This window comes from Peromyscus californicus, unplaced genomic scaffold (assembly GCF_007827085.1).
Source record: "Peromyscus californicus insignis strain IS unplaced genomic scaffold, ASM782708v3 Scaffold_7__1_contigs__length_154581171, whole genome shotgun sequence".
In the NCBI taxonomy this organism is placed as follows: domain Eukaryota; kingdom Metazoa; phylum Chordata; class Mammalia; order Rodentia; family Cricetidae; genus Peromyscus; species Peromyscus californicus.
The window spans coordinates 143,646,257-143,662,303 of NW_026294595.1; the positions used below are offsets into that span (position 1 = coordinate 143,646,257).

Sequence of the window (16,047 nt, forward strand, 5' to 3'; positions counted from 1 at the left end):
CCAAAGCTCTCGAGAGCAAGGCCAAGCCTCACCTCATGCAGCAGTGCTCACAGTGGCCGCTCTGTCCTGTGGGACCACTGGATTCGCCTGCTGAAATAGGTGTCGGGGCAACAACCAGGGCTTCCAGCCCTGACCCACACTATATGGTTTGGAGCTGCAAATACCACCCTTGAGGGCTAAGGAGGCCAAGGAGACAGTTCAGTGGGTGACCTGGTTCCTAGAACCCACATGAAAAAAAAAAAAAACAGCATAAGGAAGTAGAGGCAGGAGAATTATAGCAAGTTCAAGGCTTGCCTGCTCTACACATGAGTTCCAGGCATCCAGGGACACAGTGAGGCCTTCTCAATAAATCAAACAAAGCAGGACAAGCCCCTGCTGCTAGACGAAGAGACACACAGTCAGCCAGTTCTGGTGACCTGTAAGTTTGCTGAAAGTCGTTGAACTGTACCTTCAACAGGGCTCAACTTCTTGGTGTATAAAGTATATCTCAGTAGTTATTTACAAATATAGAGTGGCTGGGCATAGGGGCACACGCCTTTAATCTCAGCACTCAAGAGGAAGAGGCAGGAGGATCTCTGTGAGTTCGAGGCCAGTGTGGTCTACAGAGTGAACTCCAGAAAAGCCAGGGCTACGTAGTGAGACCTTGTCTCAAACAAACAAACAAGTGAGAGGCCAGAGAATACACACAACTTTTTTAGTGTTCAGGAGATCTGAGGCTATAGCTCAGTTGGTAGAGGGCTTGCCTAGAATACACAAAGTCCTGAGTTCGATTCCTCAGCATAACATAAACCAGATGTGGTGGTGCAGGCCCTTAATCCCAACATTCAGAAGTACAGGCAAGGGATCAGGAATTCAGGGTCATCCACAGCGATGTAGTGAACTTGTAGCCAGCCTGGGCTAAAAATAGTTAAACTGTCCAGCCAGTGACAGACACGTCAAAAGCAAGGCTTTACCTGGGTGTAAATACTGAATATGTGACTCTGCACTTCGTCCATGGAGTCGAGGCCGTAGGCCACTGTGCCCAGGTGCAGTCGCTTGAACACCATCTCGTTCTGTGTCAGGGTCCCTAGAACACAAGAGGTGCAGGCGTTCAGTGCCTCGTGCTGGCTTCAGTGGAGAGGGGCCCACTCTTCTGAAAGAGCACCCCAGTTTCCATGGGGACAAGACTGAACCTATCCCTGGGGCTGTCAATCAGGGTGCTTGAACATTCCCTGAGTTAAGACTGTGGCACGAGGCAAACACTGAGCCATCAGCCTGGACTGAGCAGGAAGATACATGGACAGATGAGCAAAGAGAGACACGTGACCGCCGTGCCAGAGCCCCACAGGAACCAGTCCAGGGGCTCCGTGCTGACGCATCTGGAACTTTCCCACTTCTCTCCTTGCAAAATCCTGGCTCTTGCTGAAAAAAAAAATAAAGTGGCCCCAAAGGCTCAAGTGTGGAGGATGTGGTCCCTAGCTGCTGGCACTGTGGAGGGGTGATGGTTCATGAGGGTTCTAACTTCATCAATGGATTAGCCACTGCTGAGTTCACCCTGAAGTGAGGGGCGGGGGAGGCTCCTCCTGGTATACGTTACTGTCAACTGGACACACTATAATCACCTGGGAAGACAGTCTTGATGAGGAATTATCTAGCTCAGACGCCCATGGGTATGTCTGTAGGGACTGTATTGATTATTAAATGATATGAAGGAACCAGCCCAATTGTGGGCAGCACCATCCCCTAGGCTAGGCGTCCTGCACAGTGTAAGAGAAGAAAGCCAGCTGAGCAGTGAGAATGTATGCACGCATTCTCTCTCTGCTCTGGACCGTGGGTGTGCTATGACTAGCTGCTTCGGGGTTCCTGCCTCGACTTCCCTGCCTGATGGACTTGACCTGGAACCGTGAGCTGAATAAACCCTTTCTCCCCTTTCAAGTGGCTTCTGTCAAAGTGAAACCAAACAAAACAGAAGTTCATCTTGTTCCTAGACCCTCTCTCTGCTTCCTGACGGCCAGTGAGGGCGCGGCTTTCCTCCTGCACCACAACGCACCTGCCTCACCACAGACCCAAGGCACCGGAGGCAGCTGGCCAGGGACTGAGACACCGGAAGCCAGGAGCCAAAATGATCCCTTCCTCACTTGTGCTTGTTTTCCTTCTGCTGTGTCAAGGCAGCGAAAGCACGAAGTATGTCAACAACTCTGCACCTCCAAACAGAGAAGGCGCGCAGCCTGTCCTGGGCCTGCCTGTAGACAACTCCTTCCTGCCTCACGCGGCTGGTGTGGGAACGAACTGAGGGGCATGCTCTGCACGTCAGCCGTCCCATGCAGGTGTCCACCGACATCAGCATCGTCACCACACACTCCCTCTTCATCCAGTAGTGAGGGAGGAAGGCAGCTGTGGCACCTCTCCCACCTCCAGAGAGAGGGCCGGGAGCTACTGGAACCCCACCCAGCCCCTCTCTACCCCTGCAGAGGCGTTCACCTGTCTTGTCTGTGAGCAAGTAAGAAATCCTGCCCAGCTGTTCAGGAATTGTGCTGGAACGAACCACGGTCCCGGGGATTTTTGAATCCCTGCGAATCACCCAGCTGTACACGATCTTGCCCATGTCCAAGTTCACACGCAAGCTGGGTAGGAAACAGAGCAAAGGGTTACCAAGACATCTATAAACCATACAGACTGTACACGTGTGCTGTGCACATGGAGACAGAGCCCTACCCAGAGGCAAGAGACATCACAGGCCACACAGCCATTCTGCACAGTTTCAAGTCACTTAGAGTACAGGAAGGGAAGCTTTTCATTTTTAATTGCTGGTCCGTGGACAAGTGAGACAGCTGAGGGGTAAAGGTGCCTAGGGCCTTGCCGATGCCAGGAAAAGCAGTCTACCACAGGGCGGTAATCCTGTCAGGACCGGGATCCTTGAATGAGTCAAGGGAAAAACACTTCGGGTACAGGCTGACGCCGTCCCCGGCGCACCTGATGGGAATGATGTTGGAGAAGAGGAGCAGAAAGCGGATGATCTGGAGGTACCAACGGCCAGCGAAGTGCTGCAGGGCCACCATGACCAGCGACACCACCACCAGCGCACCGAACAGGATCTTGGTGAGGCAGTTCACCTCCAGGTCAAACAGGCCAATCTGGGGACAAAGCACAGGGCGCAGAGGATCGAGGTGGAGCCCACAGCCGGATGGAAAGCGGGTTTTGACACCTGCACCCCGGCCCCCACCCAGTGAGGCGTGTGATATTAGAAGGTGCGGCCCTTCTAGCGGTGGTCTAAGAGCGAGACCTCAGGGCCCTGAGACACCTCATCATCAGTGTCTCTTCTGACTTCAGATTTAGACTCAGAAACCCAAAGCAAGTGGCCACAGTGCTAGGCTGATCTCCACACTGCACGGCCTCTACCATGCTGCACTGGGGCCCTGCTTCAGTCCTACACTCACAGTCCCATCCCACACCCCGAAAGTCCAGGCCTACACAGCTGGGGGGCTGACTTCCATGAGCCAGTACAGACAATGCCATCATTTTAACAGCTGCGTACTTGGGGGCTGGGGTGTAACTCAGTAGCAGAGTGCTGGCCCAGCATGCACAACACCTAGGATTCCAGCCAAGCTAAACCAAACTTCTGTGTTTTCATGTGTCTCAAAATGCAATAAGGACACCAAATCCATAATGTCCCAGAAAAAGGCTCAAACTTCAAGTCAGCAACAGTGTAAGGAAAAGGTCAGTGCTGGGGTGACCTTGACTCAAGTCTGGGAAATAACATCCACTCGCGCTACTGACGTGGTAAACCTCTTCACAATATTCTGTTTACTGTTTTATAAACAGAATCTTGCCTCTGGTAACACAGGCTGGCCTTGAACTCTCTCTGTAGCCAAGGAGAGCCCTAAGCTCCCAATCTGCCTGTCTCCACCTTGGGAATGTTGGGGTGGTAGGTATGGAGCACCACACCCAGCTTGCAACATTCTGACTGAGAAGATGGAGACGGAGGGGGCTGGGAGGGTCACGGTGTGCAGGAAGGGAATGAGGTGAAACATTGATGGGACATATGTCTGCTGTGGCTACACATGCACACTCAGGCACACACGCACGTACATACACTCGCTCTCTCATCTGACAATCAGCTAGTGCAAGGCAGATTTAGAACCCAGTCCCTCATCCCCAGTGCCCATCAACATGGATCAACACGTGCTAGAGTCTCACATACCTTACTCCTGGGATCAGAAGTATTCATAACACTCCGAAGTTCTCTGCCCGTGTAAAGAACCACACCTACAACAGTGCCTGGGACAAGAAACCAGGTCCAAATGAGCATGGCGGCAGAGAAGGAAGCGAGGAGGAGGAAGAGGAGGAGGAGGAGGTAGGGAAGGAGGGAGGTAGGGAAGGAGGGAGAGAGGGAAGGAGGGAGGCAGGGAAGGAGGGAGGGAGGGAAGGAGGGAGGCAGGTCTATAAACAAGCCCATCCCACCAGCTTGAGGACACTTTCCACACCCTGCTCACAGCCAGGGTACAAGACGTCAGGAACCATTGAACCAAAGGGGCACTGAGCAGTGGGGTGTCACAAGTCTCGGGCAATGGCTGAACTTCAGCTGGTGCACAGTAAAGACAACCCTAGTCCACAGACACACTGCAGCCTTCACTAGCCACGCAGGCCAGCATGTGTTTCATGCAACAGTGAAATGCAATGTTTCTATGGTTACCTATATATAGCTCAAGGCTGGCCTATGGAAGCAGCATCCTCTGATGGCGGGTGAGTCAAGGGTAGGAGCTTATCTCCTGTGCCACTAGCCTTAGAAGCATCCAGAAATACCCAGAACCTTCCTATGTGCATGGAAACTTAAAACTGCCTCCCTCTGTCCCTGGCTCATCCTCTTGCACATCTGCTTTCTACATGTCGACCTAACTTGGCCCTTTGAAGGAAATTCCTCCTCAGAACTTCCCTCCTCCTCCTACTCCATTCTCCAGGTACATAAAGCAAAGTCCTCACTCCCTCTAAGAGAAAATGGTTTATAGAAGAAATGCAAACAGCAAGGTGTATAGAAAAACATGCAACCAAGTGAACTGTCAAAAGCATTTTCCCTACACTGACGACCATTTGAAAGGCTGATGTGACCTGGTGTTGGCCGGAAAGAGGGAAGACGGACCGCGCCGCACACACTGGCGGCTACCTTGGAAAGTGGCACCATCTATTTTGATGGAAATCTAACAACACTGCCACAGTTAACTCTCCCATTTCCCATGTGTGAAAATGATCAATGCAGGGAGCCAGATGATAAGGAGGCTGAGGCCATCTCCATCAAGGCGAGTGGAGGTTGCCACAAGGAAACCCAGCAGAGGAAGGGTGTGGGAGAGGGCACCTTGTCAGCTGAGGGCACCCAGGTGAAAGGCTAAGATGAGGAGAGGTAGACCCTGCTGGGAAAATCTGAAAATGAACATCATGTTCCCTGCCGGGAAAGGCAAGCTCCTCCCCTCCTCCCTCCCCCTCAGGACCACCGCTGCAAAGGGGTCTAAAGACATCTGTGAGGAGGGCCCACCATGCAGGCAAGGGGTCTAAAGACATCTGTGAGGAGGGCCCACCATGCAGGCGGCAGTGGGACAATGGCCTGAGTCTAAAGTGCTTGGCCACGCCTGCAGTGAGCACACAATGAGGCTCGCTCGGGAGGCTCAGCAGATGGCAGAGCAGGAGGGCTCTGTGCATGGCACTCAGCAGATGGCCGGCTCTGGGGAGCGAGGGCACCCCACCCTCAGCCTGTTGCTAGAGCAGGTGGTTGGACAGCGGGACCCCAGCCTGGGCTAAGCTGAAGTGGCCATGTGGTAACTCATTCTCTCCTACACAATGCAGCCCTGCCTGGACCCCCGTGCCCGGGGAGAGGATGGTAAAAATGAGTGGCACCCAAAGGGCGCATCCCTCACTCCAGCCCAGCCATGTGGGTGTCACCAAAATGGCCCTAACCACCCAATGCTTCCACTAGCCTGGCACCAAAGCTCTGTTCCAAGAGACTGGAACTCCAGTTTTACGTTCTGTGTGGCTGCCACCCAGGGAAGGGGGGCACTCAGAAGGCCACTGCTGTGCACTGACCTGGTCCACAGCTTGCGTGCAAAATTCAGAGCTAGTCATCATCTTTTAAAGAGTTTTTGTTTTTGAACAAGATCTCATGTAGCTCAGGCAGACCTCAAACTCACTACACATAGGTAAGGACGACCTTGAACTCCTCATCTCCTTCCTCTACTTCCCGAGTGCTGGGATTACAGGCGTGCACCACCAAATCTGGCTTTTGTGATGCTGGGGATCAAATCCACGTTTTCCTGCTTGCTAGGCAAGTGCTCTACTGACCGAGCCACATCCCCAGCACGAGTCCACGGCTCTAGAGTCACAGCTGTTCACACAACCCACTCATGTGAGTGCCCTGCACAGTCCACAGCTGTTCACACAACCCACTCATGTGAGTGCCCTGCACAGTCCACAGCTGTTCACACGACCCACTCATGTGAGTGCCCTGCACAGTCCACAGCTGTTCACACGACCCACTCATGTGAGTGCCCTGCACAGTCCACAGCTGTTCACACGACCCACTCATGTGAGTGCCCTGCACGTGCTCCAACCTCTGACCTCTTCCTGTGTCCTCGATTTCTCTTCCTGCTCCTAACAGCCTACAGTCCGTGATCCTGCCGATCCCCCCAGCCCATTCCTCACTCCACTGAGCTCCCAGAAGGGAGTGATCCTGCCTGGTTGCAGGGTTATTTTGTAACCCATTTACTTCGCCCAACCAGACACATGCTAAGCCTCTAAAGGGAGCCCCCAGGAATATTCACAACAGCCCAGCCTTGCTGCAGTGTCCCACCATGGATCTGGGGTCAGAGCACATGAGCCAGACTGTAGACCAGATGGGCATTATCAGTCACATGGCACAGTGTGTGTCCATGATTGATTAACTGTGTGTTGGTCATATGCCAGGATGAGACCACAAACTAGCCCTTTGCTACCCAGTCTGAGAAGCAACCATCTAGAACTCAGGGCCCCGAAGCACACAGGCACCACAGGAGCTGCCCAGCCCTGGAGTCTCCTCAACACCTCCCATTTCCACCACCCAGCAGCATACATTGGATTGTCATGGCAACTGCATCCTCTGCAGATGGATGCTGGCTGAGGCAGCTGGCAAGCTTTCTTATTCTTTAAAGTTGTGCTGGATAACAGTGGACTGACTAGCACTGGGAGCTGAGTTCTACAAGGAACATATTAAGAGAGTCCCGCCGGGCAGTGGTGGCGCATGCCTTTAATCCCAGCACTCGGGAGGCAGAGCCAGGCGGATCTCTGTGAGTTCGAGGCCAGCCTGGGCTACCAAGTGAGTTCCAGGAAAGGTGCAAAGCTACACAGAGAAACCCTGTCTCAAAAAACCAAAAAAAAAAAAAAGAGAGAGAGTCCCTGTGGACTGGCTGAGGTGAGTGCCACAAGGAAATGGCTTTGTGGTCAATTCTGTGTTCATATTACAGTTAACTGTCTACTGGGTGACACACAGAGAAACTGAAGCTGACTAGAACACAGGAAATGTCCGGTTCATACTCGCTCCAAACACTGGCCTGCTGAAGGCACAGCAGGTGATACACCAGAGCACAGGATGCCTGCCTGCTCCCTCTTCCCATAGACAGGAAGAACGCAGACCACGTGTTCCCATGAACGGCTCAAAATCTGTACCACCTACAAGATTGCAGCTTGTCTACACTCTTCCCGGGAGAGGGCGCTCTAAGGCTGTGTGACCCCAAGCAAGAAGCTTGCCTACTCTGGGATTCAGTTCCTCAGACCATTGAATGTCTTTATTTCATATTGTAAAACCAGCATGAGAGAGAGGGAGGTAGCAGAGTTCTGTAAACAGCTCTGCTCCACAGTCTCCAAAGCAACAGAGCGTGGTGTGGAATAGAAGCCTAACAAAGGCCTACAGCGAGGTGGGTGAGACGGCCCAGGGGGGTAAGGCACCACACTGCCAACTCTGTCGACCCGAGTTGACTCCAGGACCACAGGGTGAAGAAGACAACCGACTCCAGAAGTTTCCCTCTGCCCTCCACACAAGCACCAACGTGGGACGTGTGCTCTTGTGGAGGACCCAATCCACTTCCACCGACATCCGTGAGTCCAGGTCCCAGGGAATCAGGCGCCCTCTCTGGCCTCATCTAGTAAATGTTTTTTTAAAAAAGACAAACAAAAACGAGTAAGAAAAATAAAAAGACTGACAGAAAAAGGACAGAAGGACAGAACACCGACGAGGGAAACAACCCCAGGCAGCCAGTGGTACCAGCTGTTCGTTTTGCTTTTTTGTGTGTGTTTTTGAGACAAGGTCTCTCTGCATAACCCTGGCTGTCCTAGAATGTAGACCAGGCTGGCCTAGAACTCACAGAGATCCCCCTGCCTCTGCCTCCAGTGCTGGAATGAATGACCTGCCCCATCAAGTCCAGCCTTGTTTTTGTTTATTTTTAAAGGCAGGGTCTCACTGTAGCCCAGGCTAAGCCAGAACGGAAGACCCTCCTGCCATGGCCTCTGAGAGCTGAGAGTGTTAAGGGTGAAAAGAGACCTCCGGGGCTGCAGTGATGACCGGTGGCTGAGACTGCTGCTCTTGCAAAGGACCTAAGTTCTGTTCCCAGCACCCCTGTAACTCTAGTTCCAGGGGATTGACCCTCTTTGGGCCTTCAAAGGCACCTGCTCACACATTCACATAAATAAAAATTGAAAAGAGAAGAGAATCTTACTTTTCAGTTCAATCATCAAAGCATAAAAAAGTCTCATGATCACAAATATTCACCAATGGCCTAAAAGCAAAGAACAAGGGCTGCTGTAGAGCTGGGGGCTGGGCGGGTGGGCTGGGCGCGAGCTGCTGCATGTTCTGTGAAGCAGAGGGCATGCAGGCCCCAGTCACGTGGCCAGGCCCTGAAGGTCAGGGCCAACCTCTCACGTCAGGGAAACTGAGGGCCTTGTAGACTCTGGTGGCAAAGGAAAGAGACGCCTGTCCCCAGAGGTGCTCCTCTCTGCATTCTGCTCCGAGCCCGCCACTGGTGTGCTCACGCGAGAGTCACAGAATCCCCACCTGTCTTTATGCTACAGGAACCATGAGAAACACCAAGCGAGAGAAATGGGTGAGGGGTGATGAGAGGGGAACACAGTCCGTTGCCTGGGATTATAATGCAACATAATTAGACACTGTCCACCGCTCCACACTGTAGCACTGCACACAACGGTTACCTTCTTCCACAAGACGACGACCTGAGCTCTAGTCCGGACTGTGCTTCTGACCCACTGTGCACCCTCACCTTCTGAGCTCAGATCCCTCCCTTGCAGATATGATGACTGCAGTCTGGGTACGGCCGAGAACAGGTGATACCCAGAATCACCCAACACCCTGCATCATGCAGAGAGTATAAATCCCTACTGCTGTGGACCAGCCTCAGCTCACAGCCCTCTGTGCTCAGAGTCACCCACCCCAGTAATAAATATCAAAGCCACGATTCCCACCTCCCTCTGGTGTTTTCCATAGAGACCAGCCTTGCTGGTACTCTCCTGCCTCTGTCCCAGAAAAGAGAACAGTCCCCACAGACATGGCTTCCAACCAGAACATCCACACCACTTCAATTTCTGGTACTATGACGTCAACTGAAGTGGCGATTATGGGCCATTTCCAGTGTAGATGCTGCAGAAGGTCCATGGGCCCCATGTGTCTGCAAGTGTCCGAGCCATAATCAGATGTCAGCTTAGGTACCCAAAGTGCTGGAGCAAGTGGGAACCTCATTTGACCTAAAGTTCATTTCCCAGCTAAGAGGTGACGATTCTAATTCCGGAAGGACTGGCTTCCCTGTTCAAACATTCCCACATTCCTTGGTCAGGGCTCACCTGACGCTATGACGGTGCCGGCCCACAGCGTGTTCTCGATGCTCAGACTCTCGCTGATTGGAGGGTCACTGTCTTCCTGAAAAGACCAAACACACACACACACCGACAGTCATCCCTTACTTTCCATGGGGATGAGGCTCAGGACCCTGAAGATACCAAAGTCTGACGATGCTAAAATCCTTTCTACAAAATAGCAGGTTTGGGTTGGGGGTGTTGGGGGTGGTAGAGGCTTACCCGATGTACACAAGGCCCTGGGTTCCACACTCACTGGTACATATACACATACAATTAAACGGCAGTTTTGCCTTGCACAGTGGCATGCAGGTTTGTAATCTCTTAAGCACTTACAAGGCTGAGGCAGGAGGACTATAAGTTCAAGGCTACCCTGTACTACCTAAAGAGACCTTGCCTCAAAAACCAAAAAAGAAAATGCAGGATTTTGTGGTTGGGGTTCTGGCTCAGTGGTATAGTACTTGCTGAACACTCAGGAAGAACTGGGTTTGATTCCCAGCGCCCGAAAACGGCAGGATTTTGCATGGAACTAACACACATTGGTTTATGCACTTTAAAATTGATTTTTGCCAAGGGTGGTTGTGTGCCTTTTATCTCACACCCTGAAGGCAGAAACAGATGGATCTCTTTGAGTTTGAGGTCTACATAGCAAGTTCCAGGCCAGCCAGGGTTACATGGTGTGAGACCCTGTGTCAAAAAAAAAAAAAAAAGGAGAACACGGGCCATTTAACTTCTGCTCCATATGTCAATTTTGATCTTACATTCTAAAATAACAAATTCAATTCTATTTCCTGTTATGAAAGATCTGAAAACACCTTAAATTCAAAGCTGGCACACAGAGCTTGATTTCTTTGTGGCTTGGTTTATCTGTTTTGACAGGCTGGCCATGAACTTACAGCAGTCCTCCTGCCTCAGTCTCCTGAGTACTGGGGTTACAGGGATGTGCTGACACACCCTGCTGGCATAGAGGATCTTCAGGACAGAAGGGGACCCTGTGATTGTGTTGACGTCAGAACTAAAGCAGATGACAACATGTGCTGCTCTAGAACTCGGCTCAGAGCTGGGAGAACATTTCATCTGTCAGCCTTCAAGCGGGGCTTTGGTAAGGAACCTCAGACACACACACAGAGGTGTGAAGCCTTGGGCACCATCATGGCCATACACACTTAAGACTGGACGCAGGTCCACTCACCCTGGTGAAAGTCCCCAGGAAGTTGTGAATGTCGATGTTGGGTTCTTCGGCATATACATAAGACCGAATCTGCAGGAGGTCCTGTTCCAGAAGGAAAACACCCAGTTAAAAACAGGAGTCTGGAACCAAGATTTCAAATGCAAACATACTGTATTTCCCAAATAAACCCTCCAAACTAGAGCAACAGAAGGGAGAAAACCCTCTCTTCAGCTGGTGTGGGTGTTGCCGTGTACAAGCCCCACGGCTCCCATGTGCAGACACCTGCTAACGTCATCCACCAGCACAAGTTACACTGCGGAGAACAGCCAGAGCGGACAGCCGGGGCTGACTCACCCCTGACCTGCATGGCATCTCATCCCAACGGCAACAGTCACTCCCATTTAACAAGACGACACTAAGTATCTCCTGTGTGGAGCAGGAAAGGAAATTAGGAGAGCCTCGTGTCCCTTAGGATGGTGATCAAAAACAGACAGGTGCCGGCAAGCATGCAGAGACTGGATGAGTCAATGAGCATGAAAAACAACACAGCCTGTGTGGAGAACAGCTTGGTATTTCCTCAAGGAATTCCACAGACAATTACCAGAGCCTTCCGGAACTCCATTTCTGGGTGTACAACCAAAGGAATCAAGGGCAGGCACTCAAGGAGATCTGTATTCACCCCTGAGCAACCCAAACATCCATCACGGAGGAATGGATAAATAAAACATTACACGTTCTCTCTGTAGAACGTTACTCAGCTCCTAAAAAGGAAGCAATTCTGCCACACGCTACAGACAGGTGAACCTTAAGAAGATTGTGTCAAGCAAAACAAGCCAGTCACGTACACACAAGACAACCATGACTCCAGTTACACAGGGTCCTTAGAGTCCTCAGAGACTGAAAGCAGTGGCTGCCAGAGGCTGGGGAGGGAAGACTGACCGAGAGTTCTGAGAAGGGGATGCTAATCACATTTCCTCAATACTGTGAATGCATCTAATGCCCCTCTTTCTTCTTCTTCTTTTTTATTATTTTTTTTTCATTTATTTTACATACCGACCACAGTTTCCCCTCCCTCCCTAATGTCCCTTTATACGGACTGAGATGGTACATTTTAAAGGGAGTACACCACAAGTGTGCATGCCCAAAGGGGTCAGAAGTGTGTGTCTGACACTTGACAGAGTTGATTCTTCCTCCTCGGGTCCTAGGGATGGGCCCATAAGCAAGCACCTCTACCCACAGAGCCTCTCACCTCGTCTCAAGCTTTCGCTACTGAGTAACAGGATCTGCTCGAGAGCTCAAGTTCCCGGCCTCGGTCAAGCACCCACAGGTACAGCCTCCCACACTCAGCAACCTCCACTGGTCACTCTTGGAGCCTCGCCTGCTCGGCAATGGTGTGTGCAGCAGCTATGGCCTTGCACACTTAGCTCACGACCGAATCCCAGCTCCTTCAGAGAGCCATCACTAACGGCGGGCTGGCCTCCTTACCTGCGAGGAGGCCATACCCACCACTGCAGCTCCGAGGGCTGCGTGTAAAGTAAGATGTGGAAAGGGCTGTGTCCCACACCTGCTTCCCAGTGGAGGCCACCACCCTCTGAAGGACACTGCCTCTCCCGGGACCAGAGACCCCTGTCTGTCACCGTGCCCAGCTCTCCCTTGAACGCATTCATTTACTATGGCATCCCCCTCTCCTCCCTCTTCTCACCCTCTGACTCTTCACTTTTTACACTTTATATTCACCTCTGTTGAGGGTGTGTACATGTGCCGGGCACACACATGGAGGTCAGAGGGCAGTTCTCTCCTCCCACCTTGTGGATCCCCGAGACTGAACTCAGGTTTTCAGGCTTGGCAGCAAGTGCCTCTGCCTGCTGAGCCGTCTCACCGGCCCTGACTTCCTCATTTCAACAAAAACCTTTAAACCAGACTAAGATGCTGAGACCTCCCCCAGAGGGCCAGGCTGAGGCCGCCAGATCGTCCGGAGCCAGGCAAGCTACGGTGGTTGTGTTGCCTAAAAATCATAGCTTCTGCCAGTGGCTGCTCTGAAGAAACCCAGCCTGACCTCCTAGAGATACTATTTTAATTTTTCTGTCTTCGCGGAGCTGGGGACCAGATCTGGGGCATTATGTATGCTCGAGCACTCGGCTCAGGGCGACCCTACTCTTGTCCCTTGGAAAGCTTCTTCCTATCTCCCTCCTCCACCACCACCTGCTATTTCAAGGGAACACAGAATAGTTTACAGGGAAAGGGGAAGCACGGGCTCCCTTACTAAATAAATCTTATTTATTTGCTTATGTATTTAGAGACAGGACCTCATGCAGCCCAGGCTGACCGTCAGCTCACTGTTTAGGCCAAGGATGACCTTGAACTCCTGATCTTCCGGCCTCTACCTCCTGGGTGATGATATTGAGGTGTGTGCCACCATGTCTAGCCTCTGTGGTGCTGAGGATCAACCCAGGGCTTCATGCATGCCAGGCAAGCAGTCTAGCAAGCACAATCCCAGCCCAATAAACCGTACCTCAAAACAAGGATGCACCTGGGATAGAGGCAGTGGTGGAGCGCTCACCTGGCACATGTGAGACCCCGGGTTCAATTGAGACACAGACAAAAAACTAGCAGGGCAGTGGTGGCGCACGCCTTTAGTCCCAATACTAGAGTTAGAGGCAGGCAGATCTCTGTGAGTTCGAGGCCAGCCTGGTCTATAGAGCAAGATCCAGGACAGCCAGTGCTACACATGAAACTCTGTCTCGATAAACAAAACAAACAAACAAACAAAAACCAACTAAATAGACAGAGCTGCCTAGAATGTTTAGGGCCCCGAGTTCAATCAATAATAATACCACACACACACACACACATCACACACACACACACACACACACACACGCACACACACGCACACACACACACACACACACACACACACGCACACACACGCACACACACACACACGCACACACACACACACACACACACACGCTCATGTGCACCTACACATGTAAAGGAAATGGACGCCTTGTGACAGTCTTGTAAGATTATAATTTTTAATGATTTTAGAGGACAATGTGAGTGACCTGAGACTGTCATCCCAGCATTTAGGAGTCAAAGGCAGAAAGGTCAAGAGTTAATTACAATCCTACCTCAAAACAGCAAAAAAGTAAACAAACAGTTCCACAATCCATCAGGCCATCAAGCAGATTGGGGCTGCAATAGCAGCTGGAGAGGCCTGGTAGCTAGTGCAGGCCACGGGCCCCCTCAGGCAGGGCCTGCACCACCTGGGAGGCACTGTGCATCCCAGTACTGATAAGAAAAGCCACCAGAGATTTCCCTACACACAGAACCAGAGTGGCAGGGAAGGTCTGGTCCTGTCTCCGGAAACCATCACCAGCCATCCTAAGTCACACATCTCTAAGAACAACTGAGAAAGATCTGGAAAGATGAGCACCTACTCCACAGACTCTCCTCTGGAGAGAAGATAAGATCCGGGACGGAGGCTGAGAATCAGGCCATCTCTTTCTCCCATGACTTCCCAGCTCGATCAGCTTTTAATCAGGAATAGAGTAATGGGCGACCGGGAAAGATTTCCCCAGTAGATTCCTTTGACCCCGATGGAATTTTTCACTCGAAGAGAAAAGAACTACAAAAACACTGCTCCTCGTGACCCCTGCAGGCCTAACGGGGCAATGACTGTCCCCCTGACAGCAGATCCAGCAGCATCTTATCTACTTTAAATGCCCCCCGCCCAGGCCTGGCCCAGACAAGGGCGAAGTGAGTGTCTGTTAGAGCACGAGGCCGCGGAACACTCTGGCACCAAAACTCCCCAATCATTCTAAGGATCACATTCCTCTCTGGGGAAACTCCTGCCAGGAAATAAAACACAAGCCCCAGAAGATAAGGGCAGGGTCCCGTTCTCAGATGAACTATCTCACAGGCAGGGCGGTTGCCAGGGCTCCTGGACCACAGCTAGAAACGTGCTCTGGAGCTTCTCGTTTAAAGACAAACAGTAAAGTCGTGAGTATGAGGGCCACGTTCATCATCACACTCGTGCCACTGAGACACAGCACAGCACCTGCACCTGCCCACGTCTCCTCTCCACTCGGAGCCCAGAAAGAGTGGCATTCCACTCTGGTCTGGGGGCATTTAAGTTCTATTTGACATCGGGCAGTGAGATGGTTCAGTAGGTAAAGGTGCTTGTGTCCAATCCTGACAACATGAATGTGATACCCAGGACCCACATGGTGGAAAGTGAGAACTGACTCCCACAAGTTGTCCTCTGACCTCCCATACATGTGCTGTGGCATGTGGGCCTACACATATAGACATACCCACTAAATAAATAAAAATCAAACATAAATTTAGACAGGGGCTGTCCCTACAGCCACCTGGTACTCTCTCTTGGGCATAGCAGGACACACAGTAGTCGGTGGCTACCGGAAGGGATCCTGCCTGGAAGTGGGCAGGGAGGGAATGCCAGGTGAGGGTAATCAGAAAATATGGGATGTAGCTCAGTGGTAACACAATTATCTAGCATTCAAGGCTCCAGGCTCAATCCTCAGTACAAAGGAAATAAAAGGGAAAAAAAAATCAATACCAGTCAAAACCAAAATCAATACAGGCACCTGTGGACTAGAGAGACACTTATTTACAGGGCCTATGTGACGGGCCTGCCCCTAAGAAAGAGAGGAAGGCACAGTAACAGTCCAAGGCAGCCACACGCTTGAGCCCTAAGGGGCCAGCGGTCAGAAGGACAGTCACTGAGGTCAGAGCAGAGGCAGGACGTGAGGCTGAGGACAATGGCAAGGCCTGCTGTCTTAGTCACTGTTCTATTGCTAGGAAGAGACCCCAGGACCAAAGCAACTCTCATAAAATGGAAGCATTTAATTGGGCTTGCTTACATCATCACCATGGTGACAGTAGGGTGGCAGGCATGGTACTGGAGCAGTCGCTCAGAGCTACCATCCCCACCCACGCCCAGTGACACGCATTCTCTGACAGGCCACACCTCCTAATCCTTTTCAAGTAGT

General features: G+C 51.7%; 1 protein-coding gene across 3 annotated transcripts in view; it reads right to left on the reverse strand.

Annotated features, from left to right (window-relative positions):
- Positions 1-16,047, reverse strand: part of Atp9a (ATPase phospholipid transporting 9A (putative)) — a 105,768-nt gene that overhangs the window by 36,991 nt on the left and 52,730 nt on the right. For all 3 annotated transcript variants that reach the window (XM_052725758.1, XM_052725759.1, XM_052725760.1), the window contains exons 8-13: positions 11,051-11,131; positions 9,847-9,922; positions 4,181-4,257; positions 2,953-3,113; positions 2,461-2,603; positions 954-1,066 (exon numbers count right to left, since the gene is read on the reverse strand). In XM_052725758.1, the coding sequence (XP_052581718.1) occupies positions 954-1,066; positions 2,461-2,603; positions 2,953-3,113; positions 4,181-4,257; positions 9,847-9,922; positions 11,051-11,131 (651 nt within the window). The remainder of the gene's footprint in view (positions 1-953; positions 1,067-2,460; positions 2,604-2,952; positions 3,114-4,180; positions 4,258-9,846; positions 9,923-11,050; positions 11,132-16,047) is intronic.